The 13783-nt window shown below is 44.8% G+C and overlaps 1 protein-coding gene across 1 annotated transcript in view; it reads left to right on the top strand.

The window, feature by feature from the left end:
• TESC (tescalcin) overlaps positions 1 to 13783 on the top strand; it is a 57717-nt gene that overhangs the window by 24230 nt on the left and 19704 nt on the right. The window contains exon 2 of the mRNA XM_072600330.1: positions 4606 to 4675. Coding sequence (XP_072456431.1) covers positions 4606 to 4675 — 70 coding nt within the window. The remainder of the gene's footprint in view (positions 1 to 4605; positions 4676 to 13783) is intronic.

Consider the following 13783-nt stretch of genomic DNA (forward strand, 5'->3'; position numbering starts at 1 on the left):
ACATAAGTCTAAAGCTGGCTGGGACCTTGGGGGGTCTTGTGGTCTAACCCTACCACTTTACAGAAAAGGAAATTGACCGAGGGAGGGGGAAGGGTTTTGCCCAAGATCACCCATGTTTGGGAAGTAGCCGTGCCAAGATTTAAAGGTTTCTCTTACTCCATGGCCAATATCTACTGTACCCATATGGATTATGGTTTTCAAGAGTTGTCTGGTCCCAAAGCCATCGGCAGGATTTGAACCATCTCCTTGACTTTTTAGTTCCTCCTCTGCTCAAAGTGCCTCTCTAACAATGATTAATTATTACAATTAACAATGATTAGTTATTATGATTAACAATGAATGAGGTGGATAAATGTTTTAGAAGGGCAGGTTTCAGATTTCTATGGGGGAAAACTTTCTAATGATGGGAAGTGTTCTAAAGTGAAAGGGGCCATGCAATCCAAACCCAGCACTCTCCCTACTACGGCCAGGTGGGTTTCTTGGAAAGGTGTCAGTTGGGTCAGATGCCCCTGGGGGTCCCATCCAACTCCGAGAGTCTGGAATTCTGAATCTTCTTCTTAACGCATCCTATAGGCTACCTTGTTTTTGTCTATCCTGGGCCCCTCTGGCAATCTGGAGAAGCCTATGGACCCCTTCCCAGAATCATGTTTTTACATCATAAAATAAAATACACAGGATTATAAAAGATATCAATTCTATTGGAATTTAATTAATTAGTTAATTAGAAAATTCGGCTATTTAGCTGTCTTGGAAAAGGAGGAAGGGAGGGAGGGAGAGATTTGGAACTCAAAATCTTATAAAAGTGAATGTTGAAAACCAAAAATATTAAAATTAAAAAAAGAAAGAAAAGTCAGTTATTTAGAAACAAAGTCATAGGAACCAGGTTACAAACCTCTGTTTTAAAGAAACTCCATGCTGGAAACTTTTCCAAATGAATAATAACCCCCCACCTTGTGAGTCAATCTAAATTTTTTATTCATTTTAGTCCTTGAAAGGTAGCACCACCCCTACTGACACTTTCATGTGTCAATATTATCGACATTTCTCCCAGGAGTCTCTGGGAAGTGTGAAAAGTAAAAGCAGTCTTAACTTAACCATGATAGTCAGAAAGCTAGAGCTGGAAGATGGCATAGTCCAAGAGCTTTATTTTACAGATGAGGAAACTGAGGCCAAGGGAGGGGAAAATAATTTAGCAATAATAGCTGTCTTATTTTAAAATTTGCAAAGTATTTGACACATTAACCCTGTAGAGGGAGATGGTGTTACCAATCCTATTTTACAGATGGGGAACTAGAGGCTCTTTTGGAAGGAAGTGACTTGCCCAGGGCCACACAGTTTTGGGTCAAATCCAAGACATAGGATGGTAGGTTTAGAACTGGGAGGGACCTCAGAGGTCACTCCAACCCTCTCTTGGTACAGATGAGGAAAATGAAAGATGAAATGAGTTGGTTTTGTTTCTGGTGGGATTTAATTCAGGTCTTCCAGACACCAAGGTGAACATATCTGCTAAACCTGTCTTCCTGTCATGTCCCTGAGGGAGAGGGGGGAGAGGAGGGAGAAGGTCGAGAGAACTGCAGCCAAGCTGGGGTTGGAACCCTGATTTTTAGACTACAGATCTACCCCTTCACACCTCCCTCCTTGAGCATGAGAAATGGAGAGGATCCCTGTTCTGGTGTGGGTGAGACTGGCTGATTTCCTGGGTTCTTTCCAACTCTGAGATCTTGGGATTCTGCATTTATTATTACTATTACTAACTAGCATTCCGTTCCCGTTCCAGCCTTCCATGCCAGCCCCTGGGGGTCCTGGGAAAGAGCTGCTGCTGCTGCCCCTGGTCCTCCAGGAGACCGGGAGAACTTGGGGGCTGGGCCGACTGTTGACCGCCAGGGAAGGGAGAGCTAATGGTACCTGCGGAATATGCCGGCCCGGGGGCTCTGAGCTAAGCCAGCTGTGCCCCTGGGCATGTCCCCAGGCATTTTCCAGATTCTGGGCTTGTTAAGCTCTGGAGTCATTTCTTCCTCTCCTCATCAGTAGAGAGGACGGCATTTATTACTTACTACTTTGGGAAATGACCTGGGAGTCCCCGAGCTCCTGGTTTCAGAGGGCATACCTCAATTAGCATCACACTTTTAACGTGTTTCAAATTAATTCATGTGCATGTATATTCATGATTCTTCCCGACGCCGGCGTTTGGGTTGTGGTTTGGTCTTTTTTTTTCAAATCTTCACCTTACTGCTAGGGAAACCGAGGCACTGGGCGACCACACCGCTGAGCCAAAGTTATACAGTACGAGGCCGGGTTACCTGTTCGAACTCGGAACTCAGAGGTACCCCTCAGTTTCTCCAGGTTGAGCCTGGGTACGTGCTTCAGTTGAGATGCCTTCTGATGGGAAAAGGCAGGGACGTCTATGTTTTTCGGGGAGCCAGGGGTAGCTGGGTTTTCCACCCCCAAAAGGAAAGGGAAAATAACGCCCTCCCGACAACACCCTATGGATGAGGAAGAGGGAAGAAAGAGGGCAGGGAAATGGGAGCAAGGAGCTCTCGGGACTTATTTGCAGACAAAGCGGTCTTGGAACCCGGGGGCCAGGGTAGCAGCGTCCTCCCGAGGACACAGAAGGTACGAGGAGGCGAGGCCGCCAGTTGGAGCCAGAAAATTCTGTTCGGTTCAACGTTTAGGGAGCGGAGAGAAAGGGAAAAAGGCAAAGAAATGACCCCTACCCCCAAGAAGCTTACATTCTACTTGGGCGGAGGGTACGCGGTGGGGAGGAATGGAAGGGAGCACAGAGTTTACAAAAATAGGAGCGATAGAGGCAGAGGGGAGTCTCAGAATGGAGAATCCTCTCAACTGGGGAAGTGGGGAGGGAAGGGTTAAAAACTTCAAACTGCACTGAGACTTTTGGGACAGCCTGTATAAGTATTGTTGACCTGAAAACTTGGTTAGAGAAAAGGCAACATGGCTAAATGCATACATCTTATGATTTAATTAATTAATTGATCAATTCCCCATAAAGAAAACAGTTACATAATGCATTATGGAGCCAGAAATGTTCTGGCTACCCAGTGCAGAAATCTTCTGGATTATATACATTTTGCCGTGAGAAAGGAACTCTCCTAATTGAGCAAATCATAAATTCAGTAAGACAGGACAATTAACAAAGCAATGTTAGTCAGGCCTTGAGATTTCAGGCTGGGTAAGCATATGTCTCGGTGATAAGGAAAGAAACCCTACCACTAGTAAGTGGCAGGCTTCCTCCCCTAAACAGATAATTGACATAGGAAAGGGTAAACAATGTTCAATAGAAATTATGACCTAAGATGTCTATATTTTCTTTACCATTAATATGCCACAACATAGTACATGTCTGTAGATAATAAGATTCAAAGGAAAGTCTCATTATTCAAGATATAATGTCTTAGGTTAAAGGTCTCCTTAAGGAGTGTAGAGTCGGCCTTGGCTGGCTTTTGCTGACATAGGAAGAGGCACTCTCTGAGTTTACTTCAGAGAGAACAAAGAGATTATTCCAAAATTTTATATTAAACATTATCAGTATGTATAACTTAGTGAATAACTACAATATTGCACTTTGCAAAGCCTAAAACCTATGAAAAGATCAACTTTGGGGGGGGGGGGGAGGGCGCTGAACAGATGTCTGATTTCGTTGTCTTGTGGAAGTCCTAGGGAGAAAATTCTGCCGGTACATGAGCATTTCTTTAGTTACTTAAAGTCTTGGAAAATTGCCTGGGGTAATTGTAAGTGAGCAAGCTAATGGACTTGCTATTAGACTAATAGGAGGACTAGGGAAACGGTTACGATATGTCACCCAACTTTTCTTCCTCCTCCGCTCTTTGTTGCACAAGATTTCGCCCGAGACTATAAAATGAAGTTGGGGTGGGGAGAAACTTGATGACTTCTGAAGTCCCTTCCAGGTCTAGAATTAAGATGCTAGTGGCTTTAGACAAGTTACCACCTCCCTAAAACTGCTTCCTCCTTTTTCTTTGTCCCAGACTCTCCCTCTCTCTGTATTCATACACACACACACACACACACACACACATATTTATATATATATATACATACACATATATATGCATGTATACACATATATATCTATACACACACACAAATTCATATATACATATACATACATATGTAGTTGTAATAGAAGTAGTAGTAGTAGTAACGGTAGCAGTAGTGGTAGTAGTAGTAGTAGTAGTAGTAGTAGTAGTAGTAGTAGTAGTAGTAGTAGTAGTAGTAACAGTAGTAGTTGAACCAAGAGTGAGTAGAGACCCGAGCCATCCAGGGCCACCTCATCCTCTCTCCTTCCCCAGCCTAAAAGCTTTGATAGGGCAATGGAATGTGTGCTCCTTGAGGGCATCAGCTGTTCTGTTGTTTGGGGTAGGTGGGTTGTTTTGCTTTGTGTATCCCAGTGGCTAGCACTGTGGTGCTTATACTGATTGGTGCCTGGGGGAGCTCTTGGGGTGGTGGGTAAGGGTCTTGGGTGAGTGGGGCTTGAGATGGGGGATATATTTTTCCTGCTTGCCCCTGAGCAGTTCAAGGAGACAAATCTCTTCCTTACTAACGACCTCTCCCTCCTTTCTTTCCCTCCAGTCTCTTCAGACCAAATCGAACAGCTTCACCGGAGGTTCAAGCAGCTGAGTGGGAACCAGCCGACCATCCGGTAGAATGCTTAGACAGTCCCTTCCCCAGACCTGTTAAGAAGTGCTGGTTGGGTTGGGGAATGGGGACCGGATAGGCTTCCCTCTCTTCCTGAATGATGAACTTCAGAAGCCAATAATATATGTTTGTGTCCTGGTCCCCCTTGGAAAGTGTATCTGGCAAAGCCAAATAGACTCCTTCTAAGCGTCATGCATAAAAGAAAGTATATAGGATTACAGAGGAAACCAATTATGTTGTATTATCACAATTTTTTAAAAAAGAATTTTGTAAGTCTAGGTTAAGAATCCCAGGTCAGTTTTAAGGACCCCAAGGCAACTTAAAAGTCATAAGGATGCCATCAGGGGAGGGAAGGAGCCTATAGTTATTGTAAGTATATAGTAAAAGGAGTAGAGGAGAGAGGAGGCCACTCTCCTGTTATCTTTGGATCAAACGAGGGAGCTCGGATCATAGATTTCAAGATTTAGAGACCATTCATTCCAACTCCCTTGTTTTACAGGGAAGGATACTCCAGAGGGGATCGTAGATTTGAAACCCAGAGGGCATTCAGCAAAATCCCTGATTTTATAGGGGAAAGAGCTCAAGTGATTTTTCCCAAGGTCACATGGGTAGTCAGGGGCAGAGCCAGGATTTAAAGCCAGACCCTCTGGCTCCAGATTCAGCATCTGTCCCATGCTGCCTCTCTGCATCCGTGAAATCCAGGTTCTACTGGGATAGAGTCAGTGCTCTGGGAAAATAAACTTATTCCTTAACAAGGAATCTACTTAGAAGCAAGACTGGAGCTTTTTCACCCGGGGAAGAAAGGAACAGGGTTGGAAATTACAGGAAGACAGATTTCAACTCAGCAAAGGGGAAGATATGCCAATAAAGAAATGTTACTTTGAGAGAGAGTGAGCTCCTATCACTGAAGAACTCAAATTTAACCCAGCAGTATTTATTAAGCGTCCACCATATGTAAGGCATCAAAATACAAAACAAAAATTAAAACAGTCCTAGCCCTCAAGAAATTGACATTCTCCTGGGGGGGGGAGGGTAGGGAGGGGGATCACAGCCTGGATCATTGATTGGTGCACATTGATTGACTCTCTTTTAACTCCAGGATCAAGCAGAAAATCTCATTTTTTAAATTCACTGGGCTTGGAATCAGGAAGACTCATCTTCATGAGTTCAAATCTGGTTCCAGTCACTTACTAGCTGTTTGACTCTGGGCAAGTCATTTCATCTTGTTTGCCTCAGTTTCCTCATCTGTAAAATGAGCTGGAGAAGGATATGGTCAACTGCTCCAGTATCCTTGCCAAGAAAATCCCAAATGGGGTCATGGAGAGTCAGACATAACTGAAAAATGACAATAACAACCGTATCTTGTCCCCTTCCTACCTTTCCAGTCTTTTCTCCCTTCTTCCCCTCCATTACTCTGAGATTCAGCCCCCCGGGCTGTTCATTACAAACACTGCTTCTCCAGACTCCCTAGGTGCCTGAAATCCTCTCCCCTTTTCATCTCTGCCTCCTGGTTCCCCTCATTTACTGCAAGTCTCACCTAAAATTCCACAAGAGACCTTTTCTAGTTCTCTAGGGTTCTCTACCCCAAATTTCTCTTTTCTATATCTCGTTTGCAAGTTGTCTCTCCTGTGAGACAGTGAGCTCCTTGAGAGCAGGGACTGTGTTTTACCTTTCTTTTTACCCCATTGCCTGGTACTTAACAAAACCAGTTGACTGACTGATCCAGATAGGACTCTACAAGATTCCTCAAGGAGGAAGAAAGGAGTGTTAATGATTCCTGGGCTCAGGAAAGGCTTCATGTAGGAAGTAACCCATGAACTCAGCCTTAAAAGAAGTCAGGGATCCTAAGAGATAGAAGGGAGAAGGGGTTGATGCATCAGGAGATGCAGGGTTGAGTTCAGCAGGTTTGTGATACAAAGAGTGCACAAAAGGGAACCAGAAGAAACAGGCTTTGTTTAAAAAGAAACTGTTCCTACGATCAAGGATTTTACAGTCTAGTGGGGGAAGGGCACGAAATTGAAGATGAGGAACAGGACATCAGGGGATCCCCATCATGGGGCCATCTTCTCCCATGGAGTCAAAATCAGGCAGGGCAGCAGGTACATAGTGGAATGAGATGAGTCCAGTTTCTGGCCTAAAGGAAGGCATTGGGAGGAATTTGCTACTCAACCCTCCAATCTGAGGGGAGAGGAGGCTGAGGGAGGTGGTATTAATTAAGGCTAGGGTTAGCAGTCTGGTGGTGAAATTAGATTTGATGAGCTTGACCTGGGAGAGGCATCTTTTCCATGAAATTGGAACTAGGGAGAGCAGCAAATGCAAAGGGAAATGAGGGCCCCAGAGGGCAGACCCCAGAAACAATGGAAAGAAGTGCTAGTGGGGACAATTTTGGAGTGATATCAGGGAACTTCTTGACAATAAATGAAATGGGTGACCGTGGAAGACAGGGGAAGTCCTCTCTCCCTGTAGGCTTTTGAGGTGGATCACTTTAGGGGATTCCATCAATAGTGTTTTGGTTCAGTTACAGTTTAGATTCCTTGCCTTCGGACCCCTGCCCCTTCTGAGATGATGGGATTCCAGGAAACACTTGAATCTCTTGCCTAACTCCAGAACGGCAGCACAGATTTTGCCTTTATATACTTGGTGATCCATTAATGCCATAATATATCTCCACCCTCCATCGCACCCCCAGCCTCAGGGGCTCAACCCAGCCTAAGAAAATTCTAGCTCCGGAGCCTCCTAACCCACCAGAAGACAAAGGAAAGGGAGCTCAGGACTCCTGTTTTCCTGCCCTCTTTCCCTCCCCACAAATGAGCTCCAACACCAAGAATTTGACCTTCCTTCTGCTGTCTGGTCTCCCAGGGGGCCCAGCCCTTCAGGCCCTGAGTGCCTGGCTCATTATATAAACAACCCGACAGGAAGAGTGCCTGGTGGCTTGCTAGGGAGCCCACAGCACCCTGCTTTGCATAATCTGTCTCTCTCCCCATGTTCTTCAAGGCGTTAGAGAACAATCATCTACAGAGCTGTCACCCCAGGGATGACAGGAAAGAACTACCAGCAACAGAAAAAAAAAGGGAAACAGAATCCTTCTGGGACTTAACCCCCTCCCTCCCTCCCTCCTTCTCTCCCTTCTTGGGATGCCTCCGGGACAGAAAGCCTTATCAGGAGGCATGAATCTTATTTCTATACCCATAAGTCTTCCCTGTCCTTCATCCCACCCCATCCACCCCCATCAGTAAGCATTTATGAAGCACCTTTTAGAGGGGGCATCTTTCTATTTTTGGTACTTAGCCCAGTCCCTGGTATGTAGTAAATGCTTAATAAATCCATGTTGGCTGACCTTTGCTGAACTGTGATGGGTCATGGAGATACTGAGACCCAAGGGAGGCAGTATCTGCCCTCAAGGAAACTGTCTCTACTCAGGGAAAGGATCAGTACTTAAAAAGACAGAATTTTTACAAAATAAATTTCCAGGAATGATAATGAGCTCGCAATGTTGTAAAGCCTTAAGGTTTGCCAAGCACTTTAAAAATATTATCTCATTTGATCCTCACAGCAGTCCTAGGAGAGAGGGGCTATTCCTATCCCTATTTACAGATGAGGAAACTGAGGCAGACATCTAGTTAGCTATTAAGTGTCTGAGTCCTGATTTGAACTCAGATTTTCTGACACTAGGTCCAGCACTCTATCATCTGCCTAGATGCCAGGACAATGAATTGAGAGAAGTTCTTTGATTTTAGGGATATTTCAATTGAGTATTTGTTTGTGTGCTGGGAGAGGCACGTAGTAGATGCTCAATAAGTATTTGTTGAATTGAATTAAACCAAGTATCCTCCAGTAATCAGGCTCTTTCCCCCCAAGAAAACAAGCCCAACTCTCTATAAAATGGTAGATGAAGGAGTGGAACGGAAGTATGTTGGGGGAGAGGGGGAGACGAGGGGAAGGGGAAGGGAGAAGGTGGATGCAAAGTAAAGTACATGGCAACTTCCCTCAAGGACCTTACCATCTAGTTCAAAAGAGTGTTGGCACAATTATTACTGTATATAAGTTATTGCAAAATGACTTTTGTTTCCATGATTCTCGTAGGGTGGGCACTGACTGACCACAGACATCCAGGCCAATTCTCCTTCATGTTTTCTATGGTTCTCCCACAGAGGACCCATGTCAATAAGTCAGTCAGTAAGCATTTATAAAGCACCTACTATGTGCCAGGCACTGTACATAGAAAGGCAAGAGACAGTCCCTGCCCTGAAGGAGCTCACAGTGTGATGGGCAAGACTACAGGCCGACAACTCTGGCCGTACAACTATGGGCTGGGTGCCTTTCTTCCTTGATCTTGTGTTCTCACAGGGAATCCAGGCAGAGCTGACAGCGGGTCCCTGAGCCAGCCTCCTTCATCCTTAATGATAATTGTAATGTTTCCTCTGCCTGTTAAGTGACCGGACCAGAATGAGAAGTCAAGGAGGTTATCCAAAATGGGCAGTGGGAAGAGCTCTGGCTCAGGAGGCCTGGGTTTCTGGTGCCATCCCAGCTCTACTGCCAGGAAGCTATGGGAGCTTGGTCAAGTGTCTTCCCTTCTCTTTATCTTTATCTAGAAAAAGAGGGCATAGGATTGACTGGCCTTCAAGGCCCCTTCCAGCCCTGACATCCCCTGCTCTAAGGCCCTTCCCAGCCCTGACATCCCCTCCCAGTTTAAATGTTCTATAATAATACTAACTCCAAATTTAATAATACTTCAAGTTTCCCAGAGCACTTTTTTCAAACAACTACATCAGATAGGCATTAAAAGTATTCTTAAACTCATTATACAGGTGAGGGAATTGAGGCACAGAAAGGCTAAGGAACAAGTATGTGCTCACACAGCTGTATCAGAAGTGGACTTCAAACCCAGGTCTCCCCTCAAATAAGACTGGAAAGTCCTACAGAGATTCCAAAAAGGGGAAGATCTTCTTTGGGGCTGGACTAAGCAGCCCAGGAAGACTTCACAGAGGAGGCAAGATTTGCACTGGGCTTTGACAAGGCAAAGATAAATAGTCTGGTAGAACTACTCCTACTAGAAGGTCAGACCCCAGGGATCTAATTTTACAAACAGGGAAGTGGTTTCTCTTTGGTGCTGTCTTCTTGTTATGGGGTGGTGGGAAGTGAGTAGAAGGAGAACCATCCCAGAGCCCTTTAGAAGAGAGACTAAAACTGTTTAAGGAAAGAAGCAGGGTCCTCTGTGCTCTTGGCTATCTCACAAGGATCTGGTCATTCCTCAACAATGGGGCCTTTGGGTTTTGGCCTTTCTCCACCTCCTGTTCTCATCCCTCCATAACAAGATTAGGCCAGAGGATAGTGTTGAGTATTTAAAGCATCCCCTTACCCCACTCCTTATAGTCCAAACTTTGATCCCCTGGGGTACCAAGGTTGGTGGGAAGCCACTTGAGTTTAGAAATAAGGAGAAAGAATATGTGTGTGTTCGTCCTTCATTGCCAAAGAACACTACGCCATCAGAGAAATGATGACATGACTTGCACTTGACTTTGTTTTGAGTGAGGGAGGGCTGTGCAGATCACCAGCCTCACTTCTCCTCCAGAGCCATCAGAATCCAGTGACCAGATATTCATTAGAATGACTGGAGATGACCCAGGATGAGGTAATTGGGGTTAAGTGACTTGCCCAAGGTCACACAGCTAGTGAGTGTCAAGTGTCTGAGGTGAGATTTGAACTTAGGTCCTTCTGACTCCTGCACTGGTGCTCTATCCACTGTACCACCTAGCTGTCCCTAGGAGAAAGAATAGACATTCCTTGTTGATCTGAAATTGGTGAGATAAATGCCCTTTATCCTGAGACCATATAAAGGCACAGACTGGTAAGACCAGAGAAACAGCTCAAATTTCTGCAGCAACTTCTGCCCTCCCCTCTGTCCAGGAAGCAAGTGCAAATCTGTAGTGATGCCTGGACAGAGGCCGGTAATGTCTCAATGAAGTCACCTCAAAGAAGCAGAGAAGTGGAAAGAGTGCTGGATTTGTAGTCAAAGGACCTGAGGGCAAAACCTACCTCTGTCACTTACTTGTGGGAGCTTGGCAAGTCATTTTACCTCTCTGGGCCTCCATTTCCTCATCTGTAAAATGAGGAATTAGACTAGATGACCTCTGAAGACCCTTCTAGATCTCAATTTAATTTCCTCTAGAATAACATGGACTGGTCATGCAATGAAAGTGATTGGCCCTGGAGCCCAGAATTGGGAGCAACGGATAGAAAGTACAAAGAGGGCATTGGACTTGATGTCAAAAAAAGCTTCCTAATAATGACAGCTGTTCCAAAGTGGCATGGGCAGCCTCAGGTAGGAGTGGGCTTCCCCTTGTTGGGGGTCTTCCAGCAAAGGCTAGAGGGCTGCTTTTAGGGGGATGTTGTAGTAGCAAATTAATTTTCAGGTATTGGTTGGACAAGAGCACTAGCACTGAAAGCAGAAGACCAGGGCTCAATTCCCTTGTCAGATGCTTTGTTACCTGGGGTTTGAGAGACAATATATGTTGAATATGAGGGGAAATTGATAAATATCTCATATGTTCCACTAATTTCCTCAATGTGTCGAGAAAAAATGAAGAGAGCTCCCTACACCGTGTCTCTAGGGGTGAATTGATGGAAGGACATGAGTTTAAGGTACGCAGAAGGGATGGGGTTATCACCTGTACCACTGTGGAACATTGGGATCCATAAGAACACAGACCCACTGGACCGAGTTATCCTACCTTGGAATGGCAGGCACTGGGTAGAAACAAGTAGGAGCTGAGATGGAGGAGAAAAATATTTGGAAGAAAGGAAGCAGGGACTGGGAAGCTCAGTGCATTCTGACATTCTAAGAAATATGTGCCAAGTATATGCAAAATAGCATCTGCTGGAGATGGCGGGGGAGGCTTTGAAAGTCAATAACTCAGGCATTTTTTTGTCACAGAACAAGAAGAACCCAGCTCACATGGATGGCCACCAGACAAAGCAGCTGGGCTTTCACTCACAGCTCCCTACAGACAGACATGTTCACAGGGTTCATTTTCCCCACAAAACCTCCAGAGCCAAGATGTGGGTTCTTTCTGGTTCTACTTCCTTTCCCTCAATCTGGCAGTATGGTATAGCCTCTCTCTAGATCAGCCTCATGATCTGTGGTTCATCTAGCCCTGAAGACAAAGGATCATAGATTTACAGCTAGAAGGAAGACCTAAGAGGTCAACTCCCTCATTTTACAAAGGAGGAAACAAGGCAGGGAACTAGGAAGTGTAGGAGGCAGTATTTGAACCCACATTTTTCAGAATCAGGAGGCCTTAACTGAGTCTCTGGCAAGTGACTGATTGTCATCTTTGATATGTATCTCCCAAGGTTAGGAACCAATCACCAGTTTAGAGCAGAAAAAGACCTTAGAAGTCATCGAGTCTACTCCATCCCCCAGATGAGGAAACTGAGACTCTGAGAGGGTTGTAATTTATCTAAGGTCACACAGGAAGTAATTAGCAGAAATAGTATTTGAACCAAAGACACATGGCTTCGAATCTTGCAGTATTTCAGGGTTCCAATCACCCTTGTTTTCCTTAATCACTTATCACAAATCAATCACCCATGAATTTATCTAAACCCTTCTTGTGAATCATCCACAAAATTTCTTCTTTTTAATCTGTAGCACCTCTGCTGTGACAGAAAATGAACGGCAGTATAGAGAGACCCGGCCTCTAAGTTTATAAGACCTAAGTTCAAATTCCACCTCTAACTCATACTAGCAATGTGACACTGGGCACTTTATTTCACAAGAAACCTACAAGGCAGGGAAAGTGCAAGTAGTAGATAGATCCCTAGACCTGGAATCAGGAAGCCTTGAGTTCAAATCCAGCCTCAAACACTTACTAGCTGTGTGACTCTGAGCAAGTCACTTAACCTCTTTCCACATTTATAAAATGGGGGATAATACCACCTACTTCCCAGGACCACCTAGCTGCCCCACCACCCCAAAGTATTGCAAGCCTTTAAGGAAGGAAAAAATATTAATTAAGTGCCTACTTATGTGTTAGGCACTATGTGCAGTGCTTTACAAATATAATCTCATTTGATCCTCACAATCACCCTGGGAAGGAGGTGTTTGTCCAAGGGAGAGAATGGACTGGGGCCCTTCTAGGTGTCTGCACTGCTATGCTACACAGTCAAGAGAGTCCATTGTTTGAATGTCTCAAGAATGTATTGAATGGAACTGAATTCCAATTGAATTTGGACACACCAAATCGTTATCTCTTCTCCGCTTTGCCTGGACCACACCATCTGGATGCACCAGGAAACTTCTTTTAGGAAGAGCATTGATGAGCTGGGGAGCAACCAGCATGGGGAAGGCTCTCTAGTTCATGTCATCTAAGGAGGGCTTGCAGGAACTAGGAAAACTTAACCTGGAAAACAGAGAACTGAGTGAGATGTGATACCTGTCTACCTCTACTTGAAGGACTCTCCTATCAAGGAGGACTTGTTACGTTTGGCCCCTGGGGGCAAAACTAGGAGCAGTGAAGGGATAGGGAAGGCAGGTCTGTGGAGAGGACAGAAGTTGGCAGAGAGACAAAATTTGGCTGTATGAAAGGAAATTATCCTAACAGTCATCATTAACCAAAAGTAGAGGGTGGACTCCTCCCTTAGATTGTAAGCTACTGAAGGAAGGGATGATTTTTTTCTTTTCTTTGCATTCTCAGGGCTTAGCACAGTCCCTGGCACATAGGAGGCACTTAATTGACTTGACTAGACTTCTCACCAGAGATATTCAACCAAAGTTTCTCCAGTTCTAGAACCATGAACTATGATGAACTCAACCTTGCCATTTTTGGTCAGTTTACTCCCTTTTGGCTCCATTCACCATTCCAGTTAACTTTGTGGACCAAAGTGCTCCTTCCTAGCCACCTGTCTCCTTTAGAATGAAAGCCCTTGAGGTTGGGGACTGTCTGATTTTGCATTTGTATCCTCAGTGTTGGTAAGGTAGAAAATAAAGCACCAGTCCTTGAGTTAGGAAGACCTAAATTCAAATCTAACCTCAGACACTTACTAGCTGTGTGACTCTGGGCAAGTCATTTAACTGTTCTGTTTGCCTCAGTTTCCTCATATATCAAATGAG

Source organism: Notamacropus eugenii, chromosome 4 (assembly GCF_028372415.1).
Source record: "Notamacropus eugenii isolate mMacEug1 chromosome 4, mMacEug1.pri_v2, whole genome shotgun sequence".
NCBI lineage: Eukaryota > Metazoa > Chordata > Mammalia > Diprotodontia > Macropodidae > Notamacropus > Notamacropus eugenii.